Consider the following 14154-nt stretch of genomic DNA (forward strand, 5'->3'; position numbering starts at 1 on the left):
AAACACCCCAAAAAACGCCCCAAAAACGCCCCAAAAAACGCCCCAAAACCACCTCAAAAACATGACAGAAAAGCCCCAAAAATGCCCAAAAAATGCCCAAAATGCAGAACAACCCTCATAAAAAACCCAAAAGAGCCCAAAAAACACCAAAAACCCCCAAAAAACGCCCAGAAGGCCCCAAAAACTGCCAAAACCACCCCAAAAAACACCCAAAAATGCCCAAAAAACACCCAACACCGCCCCAAAAACGCCCCAAAAGACGCCAAAACCATCCCAAAAACATGACAGAAAAGCCCAAAAATGCCCAAAAATGCCCAAAATGCAAAAAAAACCCCATAAAACACCCCAAAAATGCCCAAAAACCAGCAAAAAATGCCCAAAAAACACCCAAAACTGCCCCAAAACCCACCAAAATCACCTCAAAAACATGAGAGAAAATGCCCAAAAATGCCCAAAAATGCCCAAAAACCCCAAAAAACACCCCAAAAACACCCCAAAAAAGCCCCAAAAAACGCCCCAAAAATGCCCAAAAACACCCAAAAATGCCCCAAAACGCCCCAAAAAATGCCAAAACCACCCCAAAAACGCCCCAAAAATGCCCCAAAATGCCCAAAAAATGCCCAAAAACACCAGAAAAACGCCCAAAACGCCCCAAAAAACGCCAAAACCACCCAAAAACGCCCCAAAAATGCAAAAAAATGCCAAAAACACCAGAAAAACTCTCATAAAACACCCCAAAAAAGCCCAAAAACCACCAAAAAACGCCCCAAAACCACCAGAAAAACGCCCAAAAAATGCCCCAAAAACCGCCAAAACCACCCCAAAAACATGAAAGAAAAGCCCCAAAAATCCCAAAAAACGCCCAAAAAGCAAAAAAACTCTCATAAAACACCCCAAAGAAGCCCAAAATCCGCCAAAAACGCCTAAAATGCCCCAAAAAACGCCAAAACCGCCCTAAAAACATGTAAGAAATGCCCCAAAAATGCCAAAAAACGCCCAAAACACACCCAAAAACGCCCCAAAACGCCCCAAAAAACGCCAAACACACCCAAAAACATGAAAAAAGCCCCAAAAATGCCCAAAACCACCAGAAAAACGCCCAAAAATGCCCCAAAAAACGCCCAAAACCACCCCAAAAACACGAAAGAAAAGCCCCAAAAATGCCAAAAAATGCCCAAAACCGCCAGGAAAAACACCAGAAAAATGCCCCAAAAACGCCCAACAAACGCCCAAAACGCCCCAAAAAACGCCCCCAAAAACGCCCAAAACGCCCCAAAACCACCCCAAAAACATGAAAGAAAAGCCCCAAAAATGCCCAAAAAGCAAAAAAACCCTCATAAAACAACCCCAAAAAGCCCAAAACCCACCAAAAAACGCCCAAAACACACCCAAAAATGCCCCAAAACACCCCAAAAAACGCCAAAATCACCCCAAAAACATGAAAGAAAAGCCCCAAAAATGCCCCAAAAATGCCCCAAAAATGCCCCAAAAATGCCCAAAAAATGCCCAAAAACCACCAAAAAACGCCCAAAAAACACCAGGAAAATGCCCCAAAAACACCCCCAAAAACGCCAAAACCAACCCAAAAACATGACAGAAAAGCCCCAAAAATGCCAAAAAATGCCCCAAAAATACCCAAAACCGCCCAAAAAACGCCCAAAAAAGCCCCAAAAATGCCAAGAAAACCCAGAAAAATGCCCAAAAATGCCCCAAAACCACCCCAAAAACATGAAAGAAAAGCCCTGAAAATGCCCAAAAATGCCCAAAAATGCCCAAAAAGCAAAAAAACCCTCATAAAACACCCCAAAAAATCCCAAAATTTGCTGAAAATCCCCAAATTTCCCGAAAATCCCCAAATTCCCTTTTTCCTCCCAAAATTCCCATTTCCCCAACAAAAATCCCAAATTTCCCCAGAAATCAACACCCAAAAATCCAAAAAAATCCCCAAATTCCCATTTTTCTCCCAAAAATCCCAAAATCTCCAATTTTTCCCCCCAAAAATCCCAAAATTCCCCCAGAAATCAACACCCCAAAATCCAAAAAAATCCCCCAAAAATTCCCATTTTTCTCCCCAAAATTCCCATTTTTTTGCCAGATTTGACACCCAAAAATCACCCCAAAAAAAACCCAAATTCCCATTTTCCCCCAAAATATGACTCCCAAAAATTCCAAAAAAATACTAAAAATCCCCAAAATTCCCATTTTTCCACCCAAAATTGCCCCAGAAATCAACACCCAAAAATCCCCAAAAAATTCCCCCAAAAATTCCCACTTTTCTTCCCAAAATTCCCATTTTACCCCCAGACTCAACACCCCAAAAATCCCCAAAAATCCCAAAATTCCCATTTTTCCTCCAAAATTCCATTTCCTCCCCAAAAATCCCAAAATTCACCCAGAAATCAACACCCAAAAATCCCCAAAAAATTCCCATATTTCTCCAAAAAATTCCGATTTTTGCCCCAAAATTCGTCACCAAAAATCCCAAAAAATCCCAAAATCCCCATTTTTTCCCCCAAAATCCCGTTTTTCCCCAGCCTGGACTCGTCCCTGGCCCCGCTGGTGTTTTCGGATCAATTCCTGCAGATTTCCATCCGGATTCCCAAAAACTCCAACCAACCCAAAAATCCCAAAATTCCCCCAGAAATCAACACCCAAAAAATCCCAAAATTCCCATTTTTCCCCAAATTCAACACCCAAAAATCCCAAAAATCCCATTTTCCCTCCAGATTCGACACCCAAAAATCACCCGAAAAATCCCCAAAATCCCCATTTTCCCCCCAAAATTCGACATCGAAAAACCCTAAAAAATCCTAAAATTCCCATTTTTTCCCCCCAAAAATCCCAAAATTCCCATTTTCCCCCAAAATATGACTCCCAAAAATTCCCCAAAAATACTAAATATCCCAAAATTCCCATTTTTCCCTCCAAAATTCCCATTTCTCTCCCAAAACTTCCCATTTCCCCCCAGATGCGACACCCAAAAACCTCAATATTCCCATTTTTTCCCCCAAAAAATCCCAAAATTCCCCCAGAAATCAACACCCAAAAATCCCAAAAAATACCCAAATTCCCATTTTTCCCCAAAAATCCCCAAATTCCTATTTCCCCCCCAAATTTGACAGCCAAAAATCCCATTTTTCCCCCAAAAATTCCCTTTTTCCCCCCAAAATTCGACTTCGAAAAACCCTAAAAAATCCCAAAATCCCCATTTTTCCCCCAAAAAATCCCATTTTTCCCCAAATCCCGTTTCCCCCCAGCCTGGACTCGTCCCTGGCCCCGCTGGTGTTTTCGGATCAATTCCTGCAGATTTCCATCCGGATTCCCAAAAACTCCAACCTGTTTGGTTTCGGGGAACATTTCCACGGAAAGTTCCGGAAGGATTTCCGATGGACAGACTGGCCCATGTACAGCCGGAGAGGCGCCGGGGAGGCTGTGAGATTTGGGAAATTTGGGGAATTTGGGGAATTTGGGGAAAATTGGGGAATTTGGGACATTTGGGGAAAAATTGGGATCCAAAATTTGGGAAAATTTGGGGGATTTAGGGGAATTTGGGGGGAATTTTGGGGAATTTGGGAAAAATTTGGGGAAATTTGGGATCTGAAATTTGGAGATTTTGGGGAAAATTTTGGGATTTTGGGATCTGAAATTTGGGGAAAATTGGGGAAATTTGGGGAATTTGGGGAAAATTGGGGAAAATTGGGGGATTTTGGGGGGATTTGGGGAAATTTGGGATTCAGGATTTGGGAAAATCTGAGAAAATCTGAGATCTGAAATTTGGGAAAATTCAGGGATTTGGGGAAAATTTGGGAAAATTGGGATCCAAAATTTGGGGATTTTGCAAGAATTTGGGGGTTTTGGAAAAATTTGGGGAAATTTGGGATCCAAAATTTGGGAAAATTTGGGGAATTTGGGAAGAATTTGGATCCAAAATTTGGGGATTTTGGGAAAATTTGGGGAATTTGGGGAGAATTTGGGGAGAATTTGGGGAGAATTTGGGGATTTGGGGAAAATTGGGGGATTTTGGGGGATTTGGGGAAATTTGGGATCTGAAATTTGGAGAATTTGGGGAATTTGGGAAAAATTTGGATCCAAAATTTGGGGATTTTAGGAAAAATTTGGATCCAAAATTTGGGGATTTTGGGAAAATTTGGGGAATTTGGGGAGAATTTGGGGAATTTGGGGAAATTTGGGATCCAAAATTTGGGAAAAGTTTGGGAAGAATTGCGAAATTTGGGATCCAAAATTTGGGAAAATTTGGGGGATTTGGGAAGAATTTGGATCCAAAATTTGGGGATTTTGGGAAAATTTGGGGAATTTGGGGGTTTTGGGAAAATTTGGGGAATTTGGGGAGAATTTGGGGAGAATTTGGGGAGAATTTGGATCCAAAATTTGGGGATTTTGGGAAAAATTTGGGGAATTTGGGGAGAATTTGGGGATTTGGGGAATTTGGGGAAATTTGGAAAATTTGGAATCCAAAATTTGGGGGGAAATTTGGGGGTTTTGAGAAAATTTGGGGAAAATTTGAAGATTTTGGGAAAATTTGGGGAATTTGGGGAAAATTTGGGGAATTTGGGGAAAATTGAGGAATCTCTTAAAATTTGGGGATTTGGGAAAATTTGGGATCTTAAATTCGGAGAATTTGGGGAAATTTGGGGAAATTTGGGGAATTTTTGGGGGTTTTGGGATCTGAAATTGGGGATTTGGGGAAAATTTGGGGAAATTTCGGATTTGGGATCCGAAATTTGGGGAAATTTGGGGATTTTGGGGAAAATTTGGGAAAATTGGGGGATTTTGGGGGATTTGGGGAAATTTGGGATCTGAAATTTGGAGAATTTGGGGAAATTTGGGGAAATTTGGGGAAATTTGGGGAAATTTGGGGATTTGGGGAGAATTTGGGACATTTTGGGAAAAATTTGGATCCAAAATTTGGGGATTTTGGGAGAATTTGGGATCCAAAATTTGGGGATTTTGGGGGAATTTGGGGGAATTTGGGGAGAATTTGGGGATTTAGGGAATTTGGGGAGAATTTGGGGATTTAGGGAATTTGGGAAAATTTGGGGAAATTTCGGAAAAATTTGGGAAAAATTGCGAAATTTGGGATCCAAAATTTGGGAAAATTTGGGGGATTTGGGAAAAATTTGGATCCAAAATTTGGGGATTTTGGGAAAATTTGGGGAATTTGGGGAGAATTTGGGGAATTTGGGGAAATTTGGGGGATCTTGGGGGATTTGGGGAAATTTGGGATCTGAAATTTGGAGAATTTGGGGAAATTTGGGGAAAATTGGGGAAATTTGGGGAATTTTTGGGGGTTTTGGGATCTGAAATTGGGGAAATCTGGGAAAATTTTGGGAAATTTGGGATTTGGGATCCGAAATTTGGGGAGAATTTGGGGAATTTTGGGGAAAATTTGGGGAAAATTGGGGAAAATTGGGGGATTTTGGGGGATTTGGGGAAAATTGGATCAAAATTTGGGAAAATTTGGGGGATTTGGGAAGAATTTGGGGGGAAATTTGGGGATTTTGGGGAAAATTGGGGGATTTTTGGGGATTTGGGGAAATTTGGGATCCAAAATTCGGGAAAAATTTGGGAAAAATTGCGAAATTTGGGATCCAAAATTTGGGGCATTTGGGGATTTGGGGAAAATTGGGATCCAAAATTTGGGGATTTTGGGAAAATTTGGGGAATTTGGGGATTTGGGGAAAAATTGGGATCCAAAATTTGGAGAATTTGGGGAAATTTGGGGAAATCTGGGAAAATTTGGGGAAATTTGGGATTTTGGGGAAAATTGGGGAAAATTGGGGGATTTTGGGGGATTTGGGGAAATTTGGGATCTGAAATTTGGAGAATTTGGGGAATTTGGGAAGAATTTGGATCCAAAATTTGGGGATTTTGGGGAAAATTTGGATCCAAAATTTGGGGATTTTGGGAAAATGTCGGGAATTTGGGAAGAATTTGGGGAGAATTTGGGGAATTTGGGGAATTTGGGAAAATTTGGGAAAATTTCCACGGAAAGTTCCGGAAGGATTTCCGATGGACAGACTGGCCGATGTTCAGCCGGAGAGGCGCCGGGGAGGCTGTGAGATTTGGGAAATTTGGGGAATTTGGGAAAATTTGGGGGATTTTGGGGAATTTGGGACATTTGGGAAAAATTTGGATCCAAAATTTGGGGAAAATTGGGGAAAATTGGGGGATTTTGGGGGATTTGGGGAAATTTGAGGGATTTGGGATCCATAATTTGGGAAAATTTGGGGGATTTGGGAAAAATTTGGGGTTTTGAGAAAATTTGGGGGTTTTGTGAAAATTTGGGATCTGAAATTTGGGAAAATTTGGGGAATTTGGGAAAAATTTGGATCCAAAATTTGGGGATTTTGGGAAGAATTTGGATCCAAAATTTGGGGATTTTGGGAAAATTTGGGGGATTTGGGGAGAATTTGGGGAAAATTTGGGGAAAATTGGGGAAAATTGGGGGATTTTGGGGGATTTGGGGAAATTTGGGTTCCAAAACTTGGGAAAAATTTGGGGAAATTTGGGATTTTGGGGAAATTTGGGGGAATTTGGGGGAATTTGGGAAAATTTCGGAAAATCTGGGAAAATTTGAGGAATTTGGGAAAAATTTTTATCCAAAATTTAGGAAAATTTGGGAAAATTTGGGATCCAAAATTTGGGAAAATTTGGGGATTTGGGAAAAATTGGGATCCAAAATTTGGGAAAATTTGGAGGATTTGGGAAGAATTTGGGGGGAATTTTGGGGATTTTGGGGAAAATTGGGGAATTTGGGGGATTTGGGGAAATTTGGGGATTTGGGGAAAATTTGGAAACCAAAATTTGGGGGGAAATTTGGGGGTTTTGAGAAAATTTGGGGAAAATTTGAAGATTTTGGGAAAACTTGGGGAATTTGGGGAAAATTGAGGAATCTATTAAAATTTGGGGATTTGGGAAAATTTGGGAAAATTTGGGATCTGAAATTTGGGAAAATTTGGGGAATTTGGGGAGAATTTGGGGATTTGGGGAATTTGGGAAAATTTGGGGAAATTTGGGATCCAAAATTTGGGAAAAATTTGGGAAAAATTGCGAAATTTGGCATCCAAAATTTGGGGCATTTGGGGATTTGGGGAAAATTGGGATCCAAAATTTGGGAAAATTTGGGGGATTTGGGGAGAATTTGGGGAGAATTTGGGGGGAAATTTGGAGATTTGGGGAAATTTGGGGGATTTTGGGAATTTCGGGAAATTTGGGATCTAAAATTTGGAGATTTTGGGGAAATTTGGGGAAATTTGGGGATTTGCGGAATTTGGGGGAATTTGGGACATTTGGGGAGAATTTGGGACATTTGGGGAAAAATTGGGATCCAAAATTTGGGAAAATTTGGGGGATTTGGGAAGAATTTGGATCCAAAATTTGGGGATTTTGGGAGAATTTGGGATCCAAAATTTGGGGATTTTGGGAGAATTTGGGGAATTTGGGGAGAATTTGGGGATTTGGGGATTTTGGGAAAATTTGGGGAATTTGGGGATTTTGGGAGGAATTTGGGGGATTTGGGGAAATTTGGGGATTTTTGGAAAATTTGGGATAATTTGGGATCCGAAAGAAATTTGGGAAAATTTGAGATCTGAAATTTGGGGAAATTTGGGGAATTTGGGGGTTTTGAGAAAATTTGGGGGATTTGGGGTTTTGTGAAATTGGGTGGAATATTGGGGGTTTTTTGGGAAAATTTGGGGATTTTGGAAAAATTGGGATCCAAAATTTGGGGAAAATTTGGGGAACATTTGGGGAAAATTTGGGGAAAATTTGGGGATTTTGGGATCTGGAATTTGGGGAAATTTGAGAAAATTCGGGAAAATTTGGGAAAATTGGGATCCAAAATTTGGGAAAATTTGGGGGTTTTGGGAAAATTTGGGAGAATTTGGGATCCAAAATTTGGGAAAATTTGGGGAAATTTGGGAATTTGGGGAAAATTTGGGATTTGAAATTTGGGGAAATTTGGGGAATTTGGGAAAAATTGGGATCCAAAATTTGGGGATTTTTGGGAAAATTTGGGGAATTTGGGGAGAATTTGGGGAGAATTTGGAGATTTGGGGGATTTTGGGGGATTTGGGGAAATTTGGGATCTGAAATGTGGAGATTTTGGGGAAAATTTGGGGGAAATTTGGGGAATTTTGGGGAAATTTGGGAGGATTTGGGGAGAATTTGGGGATTTTGGGGGAATTTGGGGAAATTTGGGGAATTTGGGGAAATTTGGGGATTTTTGGAAAATTTGGAATCCAAAATTTGGGGGGAAATTTGGGGGTTTTGAGAAAATTTGGGGAAAATTTGAGGATTTTGGGATCTGAAATTTGGGGAAAATTGAGGAATCTCTTAAAATTTGGGGATTTGGGAAAATTTGGGAAAATTTGGGATCTGAAATTTGGGAAAATTCAGAGATTTGGGGAAAATTTGGGATTTGGGAAAATTTGTGAAGTTGGGTGGAATATTGGGGTTTTTTTTAAAATTTGGGAAAATTTGGGATCCAAAATTTGGGAAAATTAGGGGATTTTGGGAAAATTTGGGAAAATTAGGGATCCAAAATTTGGGAAAATTTGTGATTTGGGATCTGAAATTTGGGGAATTTGGGGAAAATTTGGGGATTTTGGGAAAATTTGGGAAAATTTGGGATCCAAAAATTGGAGATTTTGGGGAAATTTGGGGAAATTTGGGGGTTTTGGGAAAAATTTGGGGGAATTTGGGATCCAAAAGTTGGGAAAAATTTGGGGCTTTTGGGAAATTTTGGGAAATTTTGGAATTTTGGGATTTTTGGGTGAAATTTCTGTTCAGTTTTTAGGGAAATTTTGGGATTTTGGGGTGTCAAATCTGGGGGAAAAATGGGAATTTTGGAAGGAAAAATGGGAATTTTGGGATTTTTGGGTGAATTTCTGTTGGGATTTTGAAGAAATTTTGGGTGGAATTTTTCACGTTTGGTTTTTGGGAATTTTTGGAATTTTGGGTGAAATTCCTGTTGGGATTTTGGGAAATTTTGGGATTTTGGGGGTTTTGGGTGTCAAATCTGGGGGGAAAAATGGGAATTTTGGGATTTTTGGGTGAAATTTCTGTTTGATTTTCTGGGAAATTTTGGGGTTTTTGGGTGAAATTCTTGTTGAGGTTTTTAGGAAAATTTGGGATTTTGGAGGTTTTGTGAAATTGGGTGAAATTTGGGCGTTTTGGGGAATTTTGGGATTTTTGGGTGAAATTTCTGTTTGATTTTCTGGGAAATTTTGGGATTTTTGGGTGGAATTCCTGTTGGGATTTTTGGGAAAATTTGGAATTTTGGGGTTTCTGGGAAATTTTGGAATTTTTGGGGATTTTTGGGTGTTGAATCTGGGGGGAAAAATGGGAATTTTGGGATTTTTGGGTGTCAAATCTGGGGGGAAATTGGGAATTTTGGGAGGAAAAATGGGAATTTTTTGGGGAGAAAAATGGGAGTTTTGGGATTTTTGGGTGAAATTCCTGTTGGGATTTTTGGGGAATTTTGGGTAGAAAAAATGTTGGGAAAATTTTGGAATTTTGGGGTTTTTGGGTGGAATTTCTGTTGGGTTTTTAGGGAAATTTTGGGGTTTTGGGTGTCAAATTTGGGGGGAAAAATGGGAATTTTGGGAGGAAAAATGGGAATTTTGGGATTTTTAGGTGAAATTCCTGTTGGGATTTTGGGGAATTTTGGGATTTGGTGGATTTGGGATTTTTGGGGATTTTTAGGAAATGAAATTTTTCCCATTTTTTCCCCAGAAAAACGAGAATCTCTCCGGAGTTCATCCTTTTTTCCTGGTTTTGGAAGGAAATTCCGGAAATTCCTTTGGGGTTTTCCTGCTGAACAGCAACGCCATGGGTGAGGAAAATCAGGGAAATTCGGGAAAATTCCGAAAATCAGAAATTTTAGCTGAAAAAAAAAGAAAAAAACCCCAAAAATCAACATTTTTAACCAAAAAAAGAGCAAAAAGTAGCCTAAAAATCAGAATTTTTAGCTAAAAAAAGAGACAAAAAATTGCCTGAAAAATCAACATTTTAAATGAAAAAAAGCCAAAAATATATAAACATTTTTAGCTAAAAAAAGAGCCAAAAATTGCCTGAAAATCCACATTTTTAGCTTTAAAAAAACTGAAAAATCAACATTTTTAACTCAAAAAAAGAGACAAAAAAGCCAAAAATCAACATTTTTAATTTAAAATCCCCCAAAATAAATAAACATTTTTAGTTTAAAAAAACCCAAAAATTGCCTGAAAAAATCAACATTTTTAACCAAAAAAGAGCAAAAAAAAGCCTAAAAATCAGAATTTTTAGCTAAAAAAAGAGACAAAAATAACCTGAAAAATGACATTTTTCGCTTAAAAAAACCCCCAAAAATCAACATTTTTTACCCCAAAAAAAGAGCAAAAAAAAAGCCTAAAAATCAACATTTTTAGCTTAAAAAAATCCCAGAAAATCAGAATTTTTAGCTAAAAAAAAAGCCAAAAATTACCTGAAAAATCAACATTTTTAAATTTAAAAAAAGCCAAAAATATATAACCATTTTTAGCTAAAAAAAAGAGACAAAAATTATCTGAAAATCAACATTTTTAGCTAAAAAAATGCCAAAAAATAACCTGAAAAATCAGCATTTTGAGCTAAAAAAGGACAAAAATAAATCAACATTTTTAGCTAAAAAAACCAACAGAAAATAGTTTGAAAATCACCATTCTTAGCCAAAAAAAACCCCAAAATAAATCAACATTTTTAGTTAAAAAAAACCCCAAAATAGGCTGAAAATCAACATTTTTTTAGCTAAAAAAAGGTGAAAAATCAACATTTTTAGCTTAAAAAATAGACAAAAATAACCTGAAAAATCAACATTTTAACCAAAAAACCCCAAAATAAATCAACATTTTTAGTTAAAAAAAACACCCAAAATTGCCTGAAAAATCAACATTTTTAGCTAAAAAAAAAGCCAAAAATTGCCTGAAAAATGACATTTTTCGCTTAAAAAAACCCCAAAAATCAACTTTTTTTACCCCAAAAAAATCCCCAAAAAAATCCCCAAAAAATCCCCAAAATCCCAAAATCCCAAAATGTCAGAAATTTGGCTAATTTTGGGTGATTTTTCCCAATTTTTCCCATTTTTCCAGAGGTTTCCCTCAGCCCAGCTCCTGCAGCTCTCTGCACAATTTCATTGAATTCATTTCATTCAGTGAGAATTCAACCAAAATCAACATTTTGAGTTTAAAAAAATCCAAAAAAATTGCCTGAAAATCAGAATTTTGGCTTAAAAAAAAGAAACCCCAAAAATCAACATTTTTAACCAAAAAAGAGAGTAAAATACCTTAAAATTGGCATTTTTAGCTTAAAAAAGCCTGAAAAATCAGCATTTTGAGCTAAAAGGACAAAAATAAATCAACATTTTTAGCTAAAAACCCCAAATAAATCAACATTTTTAGCTAAAAAAACACCCAAATTGCCTGAAAAATCAACATTTTTAGCCAAAAAAGAGCAAAAATAAAAGCCTAAAATCAACATTTTTAGCTTAAAACCCTGAAAAATCAGAATTTTTAGCTAAAAAAATGCCAAAAATTACCTGAAAAATCAACATTTTTAAATTAAAAAAAGGCAAAAAAAAAAATCAACGTTTTGAGCTAAAAAAGAGCCAAAAATAGCCTGAAAATCCACATTTTTAGCTAAAAAAAAAGCCTGAAAAATCAGCATTTTGAGCTAAAAAAGGACAAAAATAAATCAACATTTTTAGCTAAAAAAAACCAACAGAAAATAGTTTCAAAATCACCATTTTTAGCCAAAAATTGCCTGAAAAAATCAACATTTTTTGCTGAAAAAAGAGACAAAAATTGCCTGAAAAATGACATTTTTTGCTTAAAAAAACCCCAAAAATCAACATTTTTTTACCCAAAAAAATCCCCAAAAATCCCCAAATCCCAAAATGTCAGAAATTTGGCTACTTTTGGGTGATTTTTCCCAATTTTTCCCATTTTTCCAGAGGTTTCCCTCAGCCCAGCTCCTGCAGTCACTTTCTGCACAATTTCATTGAATTCATTTCATTCAGTGAGAATTCAACCAAAATCAACATTTTGAGCTTAAAATCCAAAAAAATTGCCTGAAAATCAGAATTTTTGGCTTAAAAAAAAACAAAGAAAAAAACCCCAAAAATCAAATATTTTTAACCAAAAAAGGGAGAAAAAATACCTTAAAATTGGAATTTTTGGCCAAAAGCCTGAAAAATCAACATTTTGAGCTAAAAAAGGACAAAAATAAATCAACATTTTTAGCTAAAAAAACTGAAAGAAAATAGTTTGAAAATCAACATTTTTAGCAAAAAATCCCCAAAATAAATCAACATTTTTAGCTAAAAAAAAATCCAAAAAAATTGCCTGAAAATCAGAATTTTTGGCTTAAAAAAAAAAAGAAAAAAAACCCAAAAATCAACATTTTTAACCAAAAAAAAGGAGCAAAAAATAGCCTGAAAATTGACATTTTTAGCTTGAAAAAATCCCTGAAAAATCAACATTTTGAGCTAAAAAAGGACAAAATAAATCAACATTTTTAGCTAAAAAACCCCAAAAGAAAATAGTTTGAAAATCACCATTTTTAGCTAAAAAACCCCAAAATAAATCAACATTTTTAGTCTAAAAAACCTCAAAAAAATAACCTGAAAAATCAACATTTTTAGCTAAAAAAACCCAAAATAAATCAACATTTTTAGCTAAAAAAAAGCCAAAAATTGCCTGAAAAATCAACATTTTTAGCTAAAAAAAGAGACAAAAATTGCCTGAAAATCAACATTTTTAACCAAAAAAAAGAGCAAAAAATAGCCTAAAAATCAGAATTTTTAGCTAAAAAAAGAGACAAAAATTGCCTGAAAAATGACATTTTTAGCTTTAAAAAAACCCCAAAAATCAACATTTTTAACCAAAAAAAGAGCAAAAAAAAGCCTAAAAATCAACATTTTTAGCTTAAAAAAACCCTGAAAAATCAGAATTTTGAGCTAAAAAAAGCCAAAAATTACCTGAAAAATCAACATTTTAAATTAAAAAAAGCCAAAAATATATAAACATTTTTAGCTAAAAAAAGCGACAAAAATTGCCTGAAAATCCACATTTTTAGCTAAAAAAAAAGCCAAAAAATAACCTGAAAAATCAGCATTTTGAGCTAAAAAAGGACAAAAATAAATCAACATTTTGAGCTAAAAACCCAAAATAATATAGTTTGAAAATCACCATTTTTAGCTAAAAAACCCAAAATAAATCAACATTTTTAATTTAAAAAAAAAAAGCCAAAAATTGCCTGAAAAATCAACATTTTGAGCTAAAAAAAGGTGAAAAATCAACATTTTTAGTTTAAAAATTGCCAAAAATTGCCTGAAAAATCAACATTTTTAGCTAACAAAAGAGACAAAAATAGCCTGAAAAATCAACATTTTTAGCCAAAAATCCCCAAAATAAATCAACATTTTTAGTTTAAAAAAACCCAAAAATTGCCTGAAAATCAACATTTTTTTAGCTAAAAAAAGGTGAAAAATCAACATTTTTAGCTTAAAAAATAGACAAAAATAACCTGAAAAATCAACATTTTAACCAAAAATCCCCAAAATAAATCAACATTTTTAGTTTAAAAAAACACCCAAAATTGCCTGAAAAATCAACATTTTTAGTTAAAAAAAATTGCCAAAAATTGCTCAAAAAATGACATTTTTCGCTTAAAAAAACCCCAAAAATCCACATTTTTACCCCAAAAAAATCCCCAAAAAATCCCCAAAAATCCCCAAATCCCAAAATGTCAGAAATTTGGCTAATTTTGGGTGATTTTCCCCAATTTTTCCCATTTTTCCAGAGGTTTCCCTCAGCCCAGCTCCTGCAGTCACTTTCTGCACAATTTCATTGAATTCATTTCATTCAGTGAGAATTCAACCAAAATCAACATTTTGAGCTAAAAAAAAATCCAAAAAAATTGCCTGAAAATCAGAATTTTTGGCTTAAATAAAAAAAAGAAAAAAACCCCAAAAATCAACATTTTTACCCAAAAAAAAGAGAGTAAAAAATACCTTAAAAATTGGCATTTTTAGCTTAAAAAAAGCCTGAAAAATCAGCATTTTGAGCTAAAAAAGGACAAAAATAAATCAACATTTTTAGCTAAAAAAACTGAAAG

General features: G+C 35.9%; 1 protein-coding gene across 1 annotated transcript in view; it reads left to right on the forward strand.

The window, feature by feature from the left end:
• Positions 1–14154, forward strand: part of LOC146423102 (maltase-glucoamylase-like) — a 205763-nt gene that overhangs the window by 31860 nt on the left and 159749 nt on the right. Inside the window, exons 7-9 of the mRNA XM_085045072.1 lie at positions 900–964; positions 3258–3432; positions 9757–9856. Of these exons, the coding sequence (XP_084901198.1) occupies positions 900–964; positions 3258–3432; positions 9757–9856 (340 nt within the window). The remainder of the gene's footprint in view (positions 1–899; positions 965–3257; positions 3433–9756; positions 9857–14154) is intronic.

The sequence above is a fragment of the Lichenostomus cassidix genome, unplaced genomic scaffold (assembly GCF_008360975.1).
Source record: "Lichenostomus cassidix isolate B80296 unplaced genomic scaffold, HeHo_3.0 HiC_scaffold_34, whole genome shotgun sequence".
Classification (NCBI taxonomy): Eukaryota; Metazoa; Chordata; class Aves; order Passeriformes; family Meliphagidae; genus Lichenostomus; species Lichenostomus cassidix.